Source organism: Brassica napus, chromosome A1 (assembly GCF_020379485.1).
Source record: "Brassica napus cultivar Da-Ae chromosome A1, Da-Ae, whole genome shotgun sequence".
Lineage (NCBI taxonomy): Eukaryota > Viridiplantae > Streptophyta > Magnoliopsida > Brassicales > Brassicaceae > Brassica > Brassica napus.
The window spans coordinates 1,808,889-1,825,934 of record NC_063434.1 but is presented as its reverse complement, the minus strand read 5'-3'; the positions used below and the strand labels follow the sequence as shown (position 1 = coordinate 1,825,934).

Here is a 17,046-nt window from a genome sequence, read left to right as displayed (position 1 = left end):
TTTATGTAGGGAGTAAATGAAATTAAGCCATGTAGAATAATTATCAATCATATACAGTTTAGAAGTACATTCTAGTTTAGGTCGTTTGTAAACAAGATGCGTAATTATTGTTAACAGAGAAAGTGCATGTTGCATGCAAGTAAACAAGAATTGTGAGAAAACGTTGTTAGTCTTGAGACATTATTGTAAACAATAATCTTTGTATGCGACCTGAAAATGATATGTGATTAAAATATTTACAAGCTATATAACACACTGATAAAGGTATATAACATTCACTTAGATATAATAACGAACATAAATGAAATAGAGTGAAAGTGTAATTTATCGATTCCCCATTATATAAACGTACACCATACAGCTGGTTTAAAACAATTAAACCGGATTTAACAACAGTAATCATGAATGTACAAAGTGTACAATCCATCCATCCCTTCTAGTAAACAATGAACAGAAAACATTCAAAAATACTATAGAAGTATAAGTAACATACCAAAAAAATGTTTTAACGAAAAGCAAATCCAGTAATCAACTCATCGATGATTACCACTAGGTTTCTTAGCATTCTTGATCCCATGAATCTTCGCATATATATCCTTCGTTCTAAACGCAAGCAAGATGTCAAGAGCAACCCCAACAATGGAAGTAATCGCCATTACAATGAAGATGAGACGGAAACAATGGGCTCCTACGCACGTATTGCCTCCACCAGGAGTTGGTGTAGCTTGGGCATCGTATAGTAAACCGGCGAGAAGACCCGAGAAGAGGAACGAGCCAAGTGGTAAGTTCAGCACGAGGATGTTGTAGATGAGTCCGTAGTATTTTAGACCGAATAGCTCAGAAGCTGTTGGTACGGTTATAGCTAACCGGACTCCGTAGCAAACTCCAACCACCATTGAACCGATGTATAGTGAACCGGGCATGGCTAAAGCCATCACTAGATATCCCACGGCCATGATGATTTGTGATGCAGCATTCCATAATGGTCTTGGAGTTCCATATTTTCTATTTATTCACGAAAGAAAACATCAGATTTTCAAGATTAGTCAATGTAATAAAAGTTTTAATCAATTAAGAACATTTTATAAAGGTCCCAGTCCACGATCTAATTGTCAAATGAAATTATTATTTTATAACTCAAATCTAAAAAAGATCTTTCGACGCAAACAAAAAAAGTCGCAAAAACAAAATGGAAAAATCTTTTTTTTTTATGGTCCCTGCCACTAGATATTGGACCCGTCTATTCTTAGACAAGGAAACTTCTCCACTGAATAAATTTCATGATTTTTACTAGAAATTTGTTTAAAAAGAAATATCATGTAAATGGAAAAAAAATATCCAACTCGCAGTAACAGAAGAAAAAAAAAAAAGCAAAACACAATAATATACTCGTCTTCCTTTGAGGCAAAGCAAAAGATGAAACTGACTTCACTTGGAATAGTTTGCTTTACGTATGCATAAAAATGATCATGTGCAGTTTACAAGTCACGTTACTACTTTAAGAAGATCTATGCTATCAATTATTAAATCAGTTTCCCAATCTATTAACTGGAGAGGAGAGAGTTTAGTGAAGTGACTTACTTGATAAAGTGCTCGGAGATGGTACCGGAGAGAATCCGACCAAAGAACCCCCAAATGCTCGTCATAGAGACAAAGATAGACACGTCTGTGTAACCAAGCGCAAGCCCGATCTGACCCATGTTGTTCATCACCGCAAGACCAGTGCCTACTCCACACAAGAACGACACAAACAACACCCAAAAGTCAACGGTCAACATCGTTTCTACTATAGTGTGTTCATCTCCAAGCACCGGCCTCTTCTTCTCCTCCTCCTCCTTGAGAAGCTTAGGAGACGGTGGCAACTCGTTATCCGCCGCCGCTGCGGCACCGACAACCACCGTCTCCTCCGCTATCTCCGATCTCAGCAACGGTTCCTCCGCGTCTTCTTCGTGATTTAAACTCCGAACGTAGGCGTGGAAAGGGATGGCGATGGGAGAAGCCAACAGGACGAGAAGCACGGAGGCGAACGCGATGGAGATGGCTCCGGTCTTGACTCCGATGATGTCGTACGACTGGAGGTACACGGCGATCACGACGGCGACGATGTTGAACACGGCGAAGTACCTCGACTCCTCGTTTTCCTCGGCGACGGAAGCCGCCGGAGGGATCTCACGGAGGAATAAAACCGCCGTGAGACACACGGCGAAAGGCACGACGGAGAGGAGGACGAGAAACGAAGCGGGGTCGGCGGAGAACAGAGCAGTGCACACGTCAGTGAAGATCGCAGTGCTCAAACCGACGTAACCCTTGAGGATCCCGGAGACAGGACCACGGTTCCGCCGGAAGTTTCTAATGCAAGTAACGAGAACCGCCGTGTTCATCCACGTCGTGCTGTTTCCTCCCATACATAGAAAGACACACATCTACACGCAAAGAAACAGAGTTTCCAAATTAAGAAAGAACACTTTAAGGGTTTCTATTTATGGAAAGTCGTGAATCTAACCTGCCAATAAGGTAGAGGCTGGATCGTGCGGCTCACGACGAGCCATTGCACGCCGTAGCCGATAAGACCTTCGAAGCATCCGATGAGGAGGATGACGGGAGTGGAGAGACGGTCGGAAGCGAGACCAGCGAGGATTCCGAAAGCTTTTCCGACGTCTTTAGCGACGGAGAGGCTGTTGAGCTCGAGCTGAGTGAGGTTCATTAGGGACTTGAGAGCGTCTGAGTAGTTTGAGAAGGTGTAGTTGTTGCCGGAGATGGCTTGGACCCAAACAGCCGTAACGAAGCCAAGCCATTTGAGAGCAGATGAAGAAGAAGGAGATCTACCGATACCCATTGGAGTATTGAGAACAAGAACAAGAAAGGGAAAGAAGATTTTTTTTTTTTTTTTTTTGTGAAGTGTGAGGGTTTGTTGAGCTATCTGCGTACGGTTTTAAAGGTGAAATGTTAACGTGCATTTAATACTTTTCCTTTTTTTTTTGGCACTTCGTATTTATCTTTTTGTAGAAAGTGTTTATTTTACTACTATTAATTATAGAATTAAATATTTGTTATAAGCTAGAATGACGAATATGGAAAGTACGAAAGGGACACGTACGGTGTGAAGGTGTTGGAAGCCGTGAAAATTACGGTGATTCGTTTCATTCCTTTTTCATTTTCATTTTTTTTTGTCAAATAAATGTCGTCAAAAAAATAATACTAAAAGAATTTTCTTCTAACGCAAATTGCTTTAAAGCATGGGATATTTTCTTAGTGGGTGATTAGAGTATGATCAAGTAGGATGATTAGTAGTTAGTGAATGGTTTTGGCCAGTTGTGTAAACATGGGATATTTTCTTAATGAGTGATTAGAGTATGGTCAAGTAGGATGATTAGTGGTAAGTGGATGGTTTTGGCCAGTTGTTTTGTTTTTCTCAGGCATGGGAGTTCATGCATCTGTAAGTTCTTTTTTACTTATTTGAATATTATATACATGTCATGACCACATGGTTTTATTTAAAGAAATGTGTTTATTCAGTCTTTAACTAATCAAAAGCCTCTGTAAAGCTGCAGTTGTTTTCGTTTAATATTGACCATTTCAAAATAAAATGATTTATGTAATAAAGTTTTTATGTTTTGTTTTGATTATATGGTAATGCTGGCATGTGAGAGAGTCATGGACTTTAGATATCTCTCGTATTAAAAGTTCTGTTTGGTACCATTAGGGAATCATAGAATAAAAAAGAGGAATATGCAGTGTGTATATTGAACTGAAAACTGGTGAACCGACACAGTTTTCTTTTCTTTTTGGTGATTGATTTTGCAGAATGTTGGAAATGCTAAATGAAAGTCGTGAGTCATTATAGTTATAACTACCGCTTTATTCATCGGAGTAATTACTATTGCGGCAAGTCGGCGACACAGCTTTTAACTGCTAATAAAGTGGAGTTAAAAAGATACAAAACTAGGCAGAGAATAAAGTCGTAAACAGGTGTACGACACATGACATCACAATGCATAAATATATCGTATCGAGTGGATATTCAGATCTGGAACTGGAGTTCGGAAATCAATAAGTGGGACTAGAAGCTTCCAGTCTGGTTTCGTTTTATCTATTTTTCATTCGGATAACATACTGATTTATTTTACTTTCATAATTATTTGTTGGTCATTTTTTTGCCAATCTATAATACTTAACTGAGATATGGACGTATGAAATTATTTGTACATTATAAACTAATAATTTTATTTTATTTGAAAAGAGTGAAAACATTTTTTATTTTTTAAAGTCTGACATATGTCTCCGTTGTATCTCGGGACTGATACTGACAAGTGCCTAACCATAAACAATTCCAATGCACTCACCAATTTTTTTTAAAGACATACATATAATATCTAATAGGGTTCAGGCGGTGTTTAATATGTCATCAATGAAATGGTCGTATTGTAGTATTACATGTAACTTATTTCTGACCCTAATATCACATTAAGAAAAAAGAATGATAATCACTATGATATTACTTTTTTGAACTTTACATGTGTCTATATGCTGTAAATGGTACATGGCTATTTTCATAAAAATGTTAGAAAGTCTTAGTCATAGGTACGTCCAAATACAAATATGTTATAAAATACAAATATATGTATCTATTTATAACATATTTGTATCGTGTGTTAGAAAAACATGCATAGCCTTATATGAGAAAATAAAACAATTTGTAAATAAATAACAGAAAAATCAATTCGCCTCGACGCCTATTCCGCATTTGGCCATTTCCACCTAGTGTAAGAAAAATCAGAAAACATGCCGCTGAATACTTAGCATTAAAACAAATCAACTCAATAAAATTCAATTTAATTTGCTTTGGTTTAACTTGGCTCGATCCGATTTATTAAGATAGTTTTTTTTTTCTTTAAAAGGTCGTTTATCGCCATTCGATTTCGCGGGTTTATGGGTCATCTATATCTTCCACCAAACAAAATGACTAGAATCAAGCTGCACAACACTATTAATATTATTGCTACTGATGATATCTCCAGTTCACACAACAAATATGTATTTTGGGCTGGCTTCCTCAATTTACCAAAAAGGTATTACAACTTTTAATTTGGATGAAAGCATGTCGTGTACAACTCTAACGTTTCATATCGCCAAGCCTTGTATTTCCTTCTTTTTATGTACGTACGGAATTATGCAACACTGATAATTTTGCGCATAAGTCTCTTGTTCTGATAACGATGTTTTAGTTATTTAGCGGGTTTATAAGTTTCATATGCACTATTTATTTAGGCTACAATACTACCACATTAAAACTTGATAAAATATACAGTCGGTTGTGACAACTGTATTTGTCGACTAAGTAAGGTAGCCACTTGAATTTACTACTTTACATCAAGATGTTTTCTCAAGCTTTGGATTGGGTACAGATTTAGATGAGTGTTCTGTTTCTTTTTTCTCTGTTCTTCGACTGCTCCACGGATAACCCAATGTGTTTGTAAGCTCTTGCATTATAGCTTCGTCGCTCGTTTAATATAGTATATCTTGTTGTTCCTGTAGTATATTATGTCAAACTATTGATGTGATTTGGGAAGGAACTCAGTTAACATTTTCCACAAGATACTTCCTCCTTGATAAGTGAACGCAGTCATTATCTTCTTTATACAACTACCATAAACTGCTTAACGTGTAGAGTGTGGTTATTGAATCTCTATAAACTTAGTCATGAGAGTTCCTTTCACGCAATCTAAATTTTTCAAAACAAAAATATCATTAAAGTTATTACTAAATTTTGGAGCAAAGCTTAATTAATTATATACAATGGTTAAAAAACCTAAATTATATATACACACTATTTTGTACGTTAATATTGGTTTAACGTGGATTCCGGTTCAGTTCCATTTAGATTAAAAGAACCATATTTACATAGTTAATTTTATTTATAATATTCTTTTTATATTGAAATTCGTTTTGGTTTCGATATGCGATTTTTTTTTTTTTGTAAACTGGATATGAGAGCTTTGTTTTCTATTATCACTCGTAGTATAGCTGATGGCTTTGGTGGATGAAAACGGAACTGTATGAAAGTGGAGCTGGAAACACAAAATAATGTAATAATTATGTGATATAGAACGATGCTATCATGTTATCCTAAACCCTCAATTCTCAGCCTCAAACACAATAATAATGTAATAATGACTCTTTGATTTACACCATTTCCTTCTAACTTAACATTTTAGAAAATCCGTTGTCATTTATCATTAGAATAGGGTGTTAATGTTACTCGATTTCCGTATGGAATAGGATGTTAAAATCAACCAGGCACTCACGGTGATATATGAGAAGATTTGACGGAGCTCCGAAACGGAAGAGCCTCAGTTGATGATTTCCGCTTGGTTAAATTTATCATCATTTACTCACCATACAAAGCAGTACATGTGTAGCTTTAAGATCAGTTTGAGGTTGTGCCAAATAGAATATAACAAAAGCTTACCATCGGCGTGTACAAAAATGTTCAACAAAAGATCTCATGCTATGTTTGAAAGCTTATTCGCATTTGATTACCGTTTGTACGTTTATGATAATGGTAGTGAATATCGATGGGACCGATTCGGGAACTCGGACAGGAAGTGAGTGATAGGGAAATGTCTCTATCAGTGAATTATTATTATTGTAGGCGAGGTTATCACAGCTGCCACAATTAGTATAACTTAGTCAAAAATGTGATCTGATTTGTGGGCAAGGTTATCACAATTTGCTTATCACAAAAGATATTTTCGAAAATATTCGGAAACACTGAACGTTGTCGGATTCCTAAACGACGACTCCATAAAATAATAAGCATTTTATTTATAAAGTGGATCCAACGGTTGAGAAATAGCAAGTACTAGCAGAACAACAAAATATAATTGTAGCTTTAATTAAACGTGGGGTGATATGTCTATAAATAAATATTAAATAACTCTTCAATTATTTTCTTTACCAGTTTGTGGGGCATGGAGACGATAATTGAATTTGTTTCTATCTATCTAAATCGAGTGGTTTAGTAATTTTGGATGTTCTCTTAACCTTTTTTGCGACAGTTAATAATATAACACTAATATGTAAAACCACACATGGTGAAAAATCTTGTTTTCATTCACATAACATATTCCTAGGCATAAAAGATTAGAAAACAGTTAATCAAAGAGAAAAAAGATTAGAAAAATGCATTAGTAAGCTAAAATATTAAAAAAAAAGTGGTAAGTTAAGTACACGCTAACAAGAAAAATAGCATATACCAAGATTTGGTTTTAGTGACAGTGAGTTATGAAACACCATAATTAATGATAATGAAAATATCTCACAACCTACCAGCTACGGTGGATGTGACGTGTCCATTAAGTTACGTTTGAACCATAGATTATAGATGATAGAAAGAAACAAATAGACAGATCTATTGTGTCTCTTCATAGATGAATGAGCCAGCCAAATAGGATCAACAATAAATATCAAGCTGAGTACTACTAAATGAAAGGGCTGGTTATACGAAAACTTTTAGATGTCTTTTCAATCGGCTAGTTGCAAAGAATACTGGTCCAATGGTTTATTTTCAAATTGATTACTACCAATATAGTGCAGATGATATTGAAATAAAAGGCCCATTTGGTTTGAGTAAAATAATACTGGCCCGTTAGTCGCTATTCAGGCCCATTAGCATATCACAAACAAAAAAAGACAAAACCCATCTTCGACGAAGAAACAGAACACACTTGGAATTGAGATCGATTTGGACTCTGTCTGTAAACTTTGATTGCCGCGAAGATTACACAATTCGATAGCGTAGAACGTCGAGAGAGATCTTAGAAGAGTGAAAGTTTCTGACTTTTCTTCGGCAATCTTGATTCAGAGGGTGTGAGATCGAGCTCTGTGTGAGATGAATCCTTAAGAAGGAAGAAGAAAGATGCGTAGAGAGATCTCGTTTTTGTTACAGCCCAGGTGCCTTCTTCTCCTCGTCGCCCTTACGATCTTCCTCATCTTCGCGCTCTTCAACACCGGCAAGGTACGATTTTTCCATGTTCTTTCTCAAACTGTAATGTTGGATCTGTTTGAATGCTCTTTCGACTATTCGGAAATATTGAAAGATTATTATGAGAGATCTGATTCTCTGAAACCCTTTTGTGAAGTTGCTTTCTTGTGTTGGTTAAGCACATTGAAATGTGTAAGTGAGTTTGCTGCGAGTGAGGCTTATTAGTGTGCCCTATACATTTTGTTGTTAGTTTCTTAGTGTTAGTAGTTAAAGCCTAGCCTGATCCTTTTGATCTTTCGTGGGATAGGTAAAACATAAGTTGGTACACATAAGTTGGTTCTGCTTGTCTAAGTTGTAAGGAAGTTAGTCAATGAGTTCGAATGTGTGGATGCTACTGCTAGCTAGTTTTTTCTTCTTCTTAGTTTCTACTATTCTATGATAGAATCATGATTGAGTTTTCCAGCTTAACTAATCTTACATATGACTTGCTTTCTCGCTTGATTGCTTATAAGGAGGAGGAGAAGCAAGTAATCCAGGATTTTGAAATCACACACAGAGTGTTTCTCGATGTTGATATCGATGGCCAACGCTTAGGTAAAAAGAACTGATATAGTTGACATAAGGAAAGAAACACAAGTTATCTCTTCTTTGCTAAATGCTTCCTTCATAGTTTGTTGATTCCGCTCTATATGTTACAGGCAGGATCGTTATTGGACTATACGGCACTGCTGTTCCCAAAACTGTAGGTATGTGTCTTCATCATCTTGACTGCAAACTTCAGGATTCTGTTAAAACTGTTTAAACAGTTTCTGATGGTACAACTCTTTGTTTATTTTTTGCAGAAAACTTCAGGGCATTATGCACAGGTTTGTACTTAAATGATTGTGTTTAATCTCAGATTGGGTGCTTCAGTTTCTGATTAAAATGGATTTAAAACGCTAACGTAGGAGAGAAGGGGAAAAGTTCAAGCGGGAAGCCACTACACTACAAAGGAACACCGTTTCATAGGATAATATCAGGATTCGTAATCCAAGGAGGAGACATCATCCATGGTGATGGCAAAGGCAGTGAGTCAATCTATGGTGGTACCTTTCCTGACGAAAATTTCAAGATCAAGCATTCACATGCAGGTGCGCTTATACTCAACTTATGAAAGTGAGTTTTTATGTATCCTTGTAGTTTATCAAAATTTTGTTATTTGTAGGTGTTGTAGCGATGGCTAATACAGGACCTGATTCTAACGGCTCACAGTTCTTTATCACTACTGTTAAGGCTAGCTGGTACACTCTAGTTTCATTAATGATTTTTCAGTGTAGAGTTTGGTATATCCATATGTGAAATGTGTGTGTGCACAGGTTGGAAGGGGAACATGTGGTGTTTGGTAAGGTGATACAAGGGATGGACAATGTGTTCGCCATTGAAGGTGGAGCCGGTACTTACAGTGGGAAACCAAGGAAGAAAGTTGTGATTGCTGATTCTGGAGAGATCCCTAAAGACAAATGGGATGAAGAAAGATGACAAAAACATAAAAGCTTACACATCTCATCTCAGCAAAATCTTGGCTCTGTTCCTATGAGATCCTCTCTCTCTCTTTTTATTTATAGTTTTGCAGATGTGATGATCTGAATTATGAATACAATGCCAATGTAGTTAGTGTTTTAAAGCTGGACGCTTCTGTAGCTCTTCTTCACTTCAGTTTTTTTTCTCATATATTTCAGTAGACTTTATTATTTATATATATATATATATATGATTTTTAGTTCGGTCTACTATTATGTAGATATCTGATACTAAATTTCATAAAGATAGATTTTCTAGTGTTTTCACACATTAAAAAATATATCAAATCATTATAATAAATGTATCGTTTTTTTAATTTTTAAGTTTAAATAATTTTTAACCAATAGTAATTCAATAACGTATGAAGTTTACATATTTTTTATAGAAAACAGAAAATTTCTATTTTTATGAAACATTTTTTTTTTAAACATGTCTTAGTAAAACAGAGGGAGTACTAATTGTGATGAGCTGAATTATGGTAGACATGATAATTAATTAATTACTGAAAAACATTTTCAGCTTGTTAAATTAATTAAACTCAGCTTTTTGGGTTGGGAAAGACTACAACCTCAGATGTTGTCGCTAGTTACATACACTTAATTTCAACCTCTAACACTCAAATCAGTACCTAATATTTCACAATTTCTAAAGTTACTATTTTCTAGTTATCAAATAACAATATTGAAAAAAAACTACAAAAATGAAAGGATGGTATGGTGAAATAGATAATTCCAAAGAAGAAAAGACCACACAAGTATTGAGCAACAAGTCAAAGCCTAACTACTGAATTACTTTAGAAGACAAGCCACCAAATGTTACAAACAAAACCTCCAAATAACAAACTACAAAGGAGACACTAATCAATTAAAATCATAAACACATGAAATGCTATTATCTACTTGCGTACACCTCATCAAAACCTCATGTATGGGCTATTGTTATCCACACATCTGTAGAGACATGGTTATGTCCTCTCAATGCGTGTGTGATTGTTTTAATAGCTTTTGATGATTTGGATCTTCAGTGTTTGTTTGCTTTTACACTTACGCGTTACTATAGGGTCTTTTTCTGCGAAAAGAAAGTACAACGTTGAGTATTTTCATTTTTTTAATCATGATTCATGAACGCAATCAGAAAGAGAATTTCCTTTAGGTTTGGTATACTTGTGTTCATAAACCTGCGTTTGAAACCATTGAAATAATGATAAAATCATATTTATTTCAGAAGTTGATTAAATACTTCTTAAATCAAACGAGATACCCTGATCCAGAGAGATCGAATTAGGTTGAATCTATGTCGGTACAGAACAAAAATGAGCATGAAAGTGTTAGTATTGTCGAGCTTATGCGTCCATAACTTCAGATGTTAGTGTTTTGGCTTCTTATATTATTGCACCCGAATAATAACAGGTAGGGGTCCATGCAAACTCATGTCTATGTATAATAATCATATATATACATACTCCATCTATATAACTGTATCTAAATTCATGCATTATCTAGAAAACCGTATGCACATGTACGTATGGCATGATACAATTAATGGTGTGAATTGCTCGACTTATAGCATACATGCTATGGACAATAATTCATCGTAAGACTATAAACTTCGGGACTGCAAAAATTCTTCTTGGAATTGTGTAGTGTGGCCATCACCGTATCTTTAGGTTATTATTCTGTGAACCTTTTATTTACCGACACCAAAATATTATATGATTATTCAATTGAAAACAGGGTGAATCAGGCCAATTAACTTGTAACCCGAGTTGCATGAAAAGTTGATCATGGTTAAAATTGGGTTATCTACATACGCTGACTTTTAGATGAATATTCAGGAACCTCCATATGAATACTTCTTCATATTTTTATTCATATCTGAACGTCATCATCTAGTGGATAAAACCTAGACGTTTCAGTAAAACCTAGACGTTTCAGTTAAAAAAGAGCAGAGACTTGAGTTCCATTGTATTGCTGGAACTCAAGTTGAAGTTTCTTATTATTGCTTCATATTCTGTTGTCCAACCCAAAAAATATATGTAAGTTTTTTCAAACAGTTTTGTTACTGTCTTCCTACATGAAGTTTCGTTATTCAATATATATTTATATATATTATCTCGTGTCTCATTCCTTAGCTTCCACGCAAAGGGTCGCTTGCGCTTTTGAGTAACACAAAATTGAAGAGACCAATGAAGGATGTAGGCATCGGATCCAGACGTATTATTTGGGACCAGCTTCTCTCGATTCCCCGCGTCTTTCTTCTTTCGCTCCTTCACTTATATTCTCAATGTTCAGTTCTAATTTAATCATCCTCCTTGTTAATAGATGTAAATAATTTATGCTTTGCTTAATTTTTTTTTGTTTACCACTTGCTTTACATTCTATAGTGTCAGTGTGGTTATATTTTTCATAAGAATAACGCAATGGTTTAGTTGTATTTTTTGCTTTAAACTTGCTATAGTGTCAGTGTGGTTATATTTTGCTGTGGTTAATATATTTCAATGATGTATAAGTGATGTTTTACAACTTTACACGCAACTTTGATTTTGTTTTCTATTAATATATTATTTCTATATAAGATGAATTACACTATTTAGAAATAAAGTAGTCATAGCAGATATAATAATTTACTCTATGTTTAGATAATCGTGAAGAAAACAGATCAATTAGTAGTATTAAAATGCGTTGGTACACGCACGGGAAAACACAGCTAGCTAATGAAAGTTGAAACCGTAAATTTTGGCAATGAAGAAAAAGATAAAAGAAAAAAACACTTAATATGTCTTTTAATTTTTAATAGGCGAATATCCCAATTATCTGTAAATATGGAATGATAAGTTTCCATCCCAAGTTGATTTTCTCATTAGCCATTGGCTAACATTAACTAGCATTGATTAGTTGCTTTGGTAAACAAACTCACACATTCAAATTTAAAAGAAATAATTAGTAGTAGTACGTTAATTACAACCATTGTTATTTTTAGTGAAATAAAAAGAACTATACATGGGTGTTCGTAATTATAAGTATTCATAAAAAAGGCTGTAAACAGCTAAACTTGAAAGAAAAAAAAACCTGAATATTCTAATAAATACATCAAATAACTCTGTAAAAACATTATATCAAAGTGCCAGTCGCAGGGGTGGTAATTTCGTAATAATTAGAGAAATTTCGTGGCATTTACCTAACCATTTACTTATATAAGTCTCCACCCTACACTCTCCTCAACACACTTTCTCTCTACACCAAAAACATCAACGAAAGAAGAAGAAGGCACTAACTTAGCTCAGCAACACTCACTATGGCTTTGAAGACGGTAAAACCAAATACTATATAGTCTATATCACAATTTCAACAATTATTTATTATTTGTTTATCATTTTTGAAAGTTTATAACCATTTGGTGTAGGCTTCGACGAACGGGATGTGGATGTTGGAGGACTGCAAGAGATCATTCATGGAGATGAAGTGGAAGAAAGTGCACCGATACATCGTTTTCAAGATCGAGGAGAAATCCAAGAAAGTCGCCGTGGACAAGGTCGGTGCTGCCGGCGAGACCTATCATGATCTCGCCGCTTCCTTACCGGAGGACGACTGTCGCTACGCGGTGTTTGATTTCGACTACGTCACCGTCGATAACTGCCGCATGAGCAAGCTCTTCTTCATCACCTGGTAAGTCGTGTTTCAAGTGTTTGAGCAAACTGTTTTATCCTCATCATCCACTTTTAAATCATAACCAAACCGGTCCATAATACATCGGTTTTGTGGGAATATACAGGTCTCCGGAGGCGTCGAGGATAAGGGAGAAGATGATGTACGCGACGTCAAAGAGCGGACTGAGGAGGGTGTTGGAAGGCATTCACTATGAGCTTCAAGCCACCGACCCAACCGAGATGGGATTCGACAAAATCCAGGACCGGACCAAATAAAATATTTACATTCCGTTTAACCGGGGTTACATTGTTAGTGACGTGATCATTAACAGACGTTAATTATCTATTAATGTTAGTTATTGTTGTTTAGTGCTTGACTTGGTATGTGAGACTTTCCTTTCTTTCCTTTTGTTGACAAAAGTTATCATCTATTACTGTTTCTGTTGTTGTTTGGTAGGCCAAATGTCGAATGTTATTAATGTCTCTGTTGTCGCTAATGCTAATAAATTAAAGCTTAATATTGTATCAGATATGAAGAAAAGGGTTGAAATATACACAAGGCATAGAAACGTATGAGATAAGAATTATTGAAAAATGTTTGATAACCATTAGGTGATGGTGTGTGATTTGTGGACTAGACTAGTTTGGTAGAATTTGTATCCAATAATATATTGCTTGGGATGTTATGTTTACAAACTTTTTCAACTGGGCCTAGTTTTGTACCTGGATTAGGAATTGAGTTTTATGGATTTGAAACAGCTGAATTTACTCAATTTGCATAGTCTTATCTCTGTAAAACACACACATCACATGGTCCAAATCGCCTAACGGATCTTTTAGTATTTGTTAAGGGATAATGAATTTACAAGAATTGGAAGGCCTACAAAGTTGCGTATGTTTAAAAATTATTTTCTTGGGTCTCGACCCCACTCAACCAAAAGTTTATCAATGCCTTATCATCTTGTAGATAATATGAAATCATCATATTTTCAAATAACACAAAAGCTCTCGTAGCTCAGTTGGTTAGAGCACCCGTTTAGTAAGCGGGAGGTCTTGAGTTCGACTCTCAACGAGAGCATTTATCACGTCCCCTCTTTTTTATTTTTTTATTATTTTTGACTGGAGAAAACAAAAACGTAACACACCTTTAGATGAAATGTTCGATGTGGATAGGAAGCCTATAATTTATTTAACTTTGAAGACTTCGAAGTCTTTATTCCTAATTCACCGTTTCATGCCCTCCATCAGTTTATAACTTTATATTCTTACCCCTGGAGGTAATAGATGAATACCTCTTATGGTCGTTCTTTCAATCTCTATAGATATCGTTTTATCTCTTAGGTATTTCTCACATTCCTCAGAATCATTTATCTTATAATATATGCCATATCTTAATTTTAGAATCATACGTATAATACAAACTACTAAATCACAGTTCTGTCATGTGATCTCTCATCTCTACCTTTTCTTTTGTGTGACCACTGTTTAATTACTTTAACGTTGAAATATCATCGAAAAAATCGGCACCATATATACTAATGTCTTAAGATAATATTAGTAGTTTTTGGAAATATGGTGATAGACTGATAGTGAAATTCTTGTTAAATTATACTTTTGTAAGTCGAGTGAAAAAAAAACACTTTAATTTGATAAAGACATTTTACCAACAGACGCTGACACGCATATTGTATGCGTTGTATTGATATTAGAATGATGAAATTAACGAAACAATGAATAGAAACATGCACTAGTAATAGTAAATCCCTTTCAGCCATTCTCACTACCTCTCATCCATACATAGCTTATCTACTTCCTTGAAATGTCAAATCTCTTGGGAATAACCAAAGACATTTGTCAAGCATGGGTTTGGCTTTACGTTGTTCCTAGTTACTCCAAACGAGTTCAGTTAGGAAACACAACAAAATTTTCACACGTCATACTAGACTAGCATGAATTCTATGGTATATAAATACTAACAACTATGGTATTAATTTTTTTTTGTTTGAAAGAAACTATGGTATTAATTTAACTTATTGTTGAATTTATGAACCATGTGAAATTTGTATTGTATTAAGGCCAGGGTTATATTTTTTTATTCCATTGAGTAGTTTTTTTTTTCTCAAAATTCCATTGAGTAGCTATGATAGGAACATGCAATTAGACAAACACAACAATATGTTAAGATTGTTATATCCCAGCTTTCAATAAATTTCTTGATATTCTTCATTACATTTTCAGTTCATTTCCGAAGTACTAAAATCCAAAACGCTAGTGTTTAACTTTAAACCCAAGAAGTCATAACAACCAATAATAACACTACTACTAATATCGCTTGAAGAATAGCTGCTGCTACTACTACTGTCCTCGACTTGACATTTAACATTATCGCAGCTGCACTCCTTGCCGTTTCCCAACCCAAAACGGCATGCAGTGCACTTGTACTTCTCTCTCCCAAACCAAAGTTTGGTCTCATCATGGTGCTGTTGGTCTTGCCATGGCGGGCTGATTCTAAGCTCAAGATTCAAATCTAAGCACTTTTCTTCAACAACAGAATACTCAACTCTTTCTTTTTTGCAAATCAGTCCTTTCTGATCATTTCTCTCGTCTCTGAAACTTTCTTTTTTCTCCAGTTGACGACTGAAAGATAGAAACTTCACAAGCGAGTCCTCTGTCTCTCTAGTCTCAGGCGAATCACGAGGAGCTTTGGCTTCGTTGATAGGCCTATGAGTCGTGGGATCAATCCCTCCTCTCAAAAGCTTCCTCTTTACGTGTGTATTCCAGTAGTTCTTGATCTCGTTATCTGTTCTTCCAGGTAATCTCGTCGCTATAAGAGACCATCTGAGGTGGAAAAAACAGAGCATAAGAAACAGAGTATGACTAAAACAGAGCATAAGAAAGAGAGTATAACTAAAACAGAGCATAAGAAACAGAGTATGACTAAAACAGAGCATAAGAAACAGAGTATGACTAAAACAGAGCATAAGAAACAGAGTATTATTAAAACAGAGCATGAAAACATAATATGACTAAAACAGAGCATAAGAAACAGAGTATTCTTTAAACAAAGCATAAGAAACAGAGGATCTTGTTTGTTGAAGGGTTTTGTGATGATTCTCACTTGTTTCCAAGGAGGCTATGGAGTTTGATGATGAGATCATCTTCTTCGAGGGTGAAGTTTCCTCTCTTGAGATCAGGGCGGAGATAGTTAATCCACCGAAGACGGCAGCTTTTGCCGCAGCGGAGAAGACCGGCGGATCTTGGAAGAGAGCGCCAACAGCCTTCGCCGTGAGATTTGATGTAAGAGACGAGCTTATCGTCTTCTTCTTTAGTCCAAGCTCCTTTGTTCGTGTGGTCCTTCTCGCAGCAAGGAGACCTCCCCATCTTCTTCTTCTTCTTCTGGTTCTTGTGATGATGAGACTAGCTAGGGTTATATGGAGAGATGATGTTCAAGAGAGATAGAGAGAGGTTGGAGGAAGGTGAGCAAAGCCTAAAATGTTTCTAGAAGAGAGTTGGTAAGACACGTTTGAAGTAGTGGCTAGTGGGCTCCGTTTATGATCAATTTAATATAAAGTTAAATTTGTAGTATTATTTGTTTTGTTTTTTTTGGATTGAAACTATTAAACTGCAATAGTCAGACGATTCTTCTTCAAAATCTCAATGAGAATACGCTATAAAGCGTTTTCAAGTCGAGTCCAACTGTACTTAAGCCGAGTAGGTGTGTGAAACCATATTATACAACGTATAGACACGTTCGAGTTTGAATGGCAACATGCCTTTTATTCCTAGAGTTTTGTATATTGTTTATGAGAATTTGCATGCCACCATACATACGTATTATAGTGTTTTGACTCAGAAA

At 35.5% G+C, this 17,046-nt stretch overlaps 4 protein-coding genes and 1 non-coding gene across 5 annotated transcripts; 3 read left to right on the top strand and 2 right to left on the bottom strand.

Moving 5' to 3' along the window:
- Window positions 1-307: 307 nt before the first annotated feature.
- Window positions 308-2,923, bottom strand: LOC125608516 (protein NUCLEAR FUSION DEFECTIVE 4-like). The gene is made up of 3 exons (XM_048778922.1): window positions 2,504-2,923; window positions 1,582-2,423; window positions 308-1,005 (listed from the first exon to the last, which is right to left on the bottom strand). The coding sequence occupies exons 1-3, from the start codon at window positions 2,834-2,836 to the stop codon at window positions 534-536; spliced, it is 1,647 nt and encodes a 548-aa protein (XP_048634879.1). The 5' UTR covers window positions 2,837-2,923; the 3' UTR covers window positions 308-533.
- A 4,789-nt stretch (window positions 2,924-7,712) lies between these two features.
- LOC106434711 (peptidyl-prolyl cis-trans isomerase CYP21-1) lies at window positions 7,713-9,714 on the top strand. The gene is made up of 7 exons (XM_013875567.3): window positions 7,713-8,017; window positions 8,497-8,578; window positions 8,683-8,730; window positions 8,827-8,850; window positions 8,932-9,114; window positions 9,189-9,264; window positions 9,340-9,714. The coding sequence occupies exons 1-7, from the start codon at window positions 7,919-7,921 to the stop codon at window positions 9,500-9,502; spliced, it is 675 nt and encodes a 224-aa protein (XP_013731021.2). The 5' UTR covers window positions 7,713-7,918; the 3' UTR covers window positions 9,503-9,714.
- A 3,026-nt stretch (window positions 9,715-12,740) lies between these two features.
- Window positions 12,741-13,718, top strand: LOC106434724 (actin-depolymerizing factor 9). The gene is made up of 3 exons (XM_013875580.3): window positions 12,741-12,853; window positions 12,947-13,209; window positions 13,316-13,718. Exons 1-3 carry the CDS (start codon window positions 12,839-12,841, stop codon window positions 13,464-13,466), a joined length of 429 nt encoding a protein of 142 aa, XP_013731034.1. The 5' UTR covers window positions 12,741-12,838; the 3' UTR covers window positions 13,467-13,718.
- A 476-nt stretch (window positions 13,719-14,194) lies between these two features.
- On the top strand, window positions 14,195-14,268 carry TRNAT-AGU. Its single transcript has one exon. It is a non-coding gene; the product is annotated as a tRNA-Thr (tRNA).
- Window positions 14,269-15,379: 1,111 nt separating this feature from the next.
- LOC106434709 (transcription factor MYB32) lies at window positions 15,380-16,780 on the bottom strand. Its single transcript, XM_013875566.3, has 2 exons — window positions 16,309-16,780; window positions 15,380-16,028 (listed from the first exon to the last, which is right to left on the bottom strand). Exons 1-2 carry the CDS (start codon window positions 16,569-16,571, stop codon window positions 15,425-15,427), a joined length of 867 nt encoding a protein of 288 aa, XP_013731020.2. The 5' UTR covers window positions 16,572-16,780; the 3' UTR covers window positions 15,380-15,424.
- Between the last annotated feature and the right edge of the window lie 266 nt (window positions 16,781-17,046).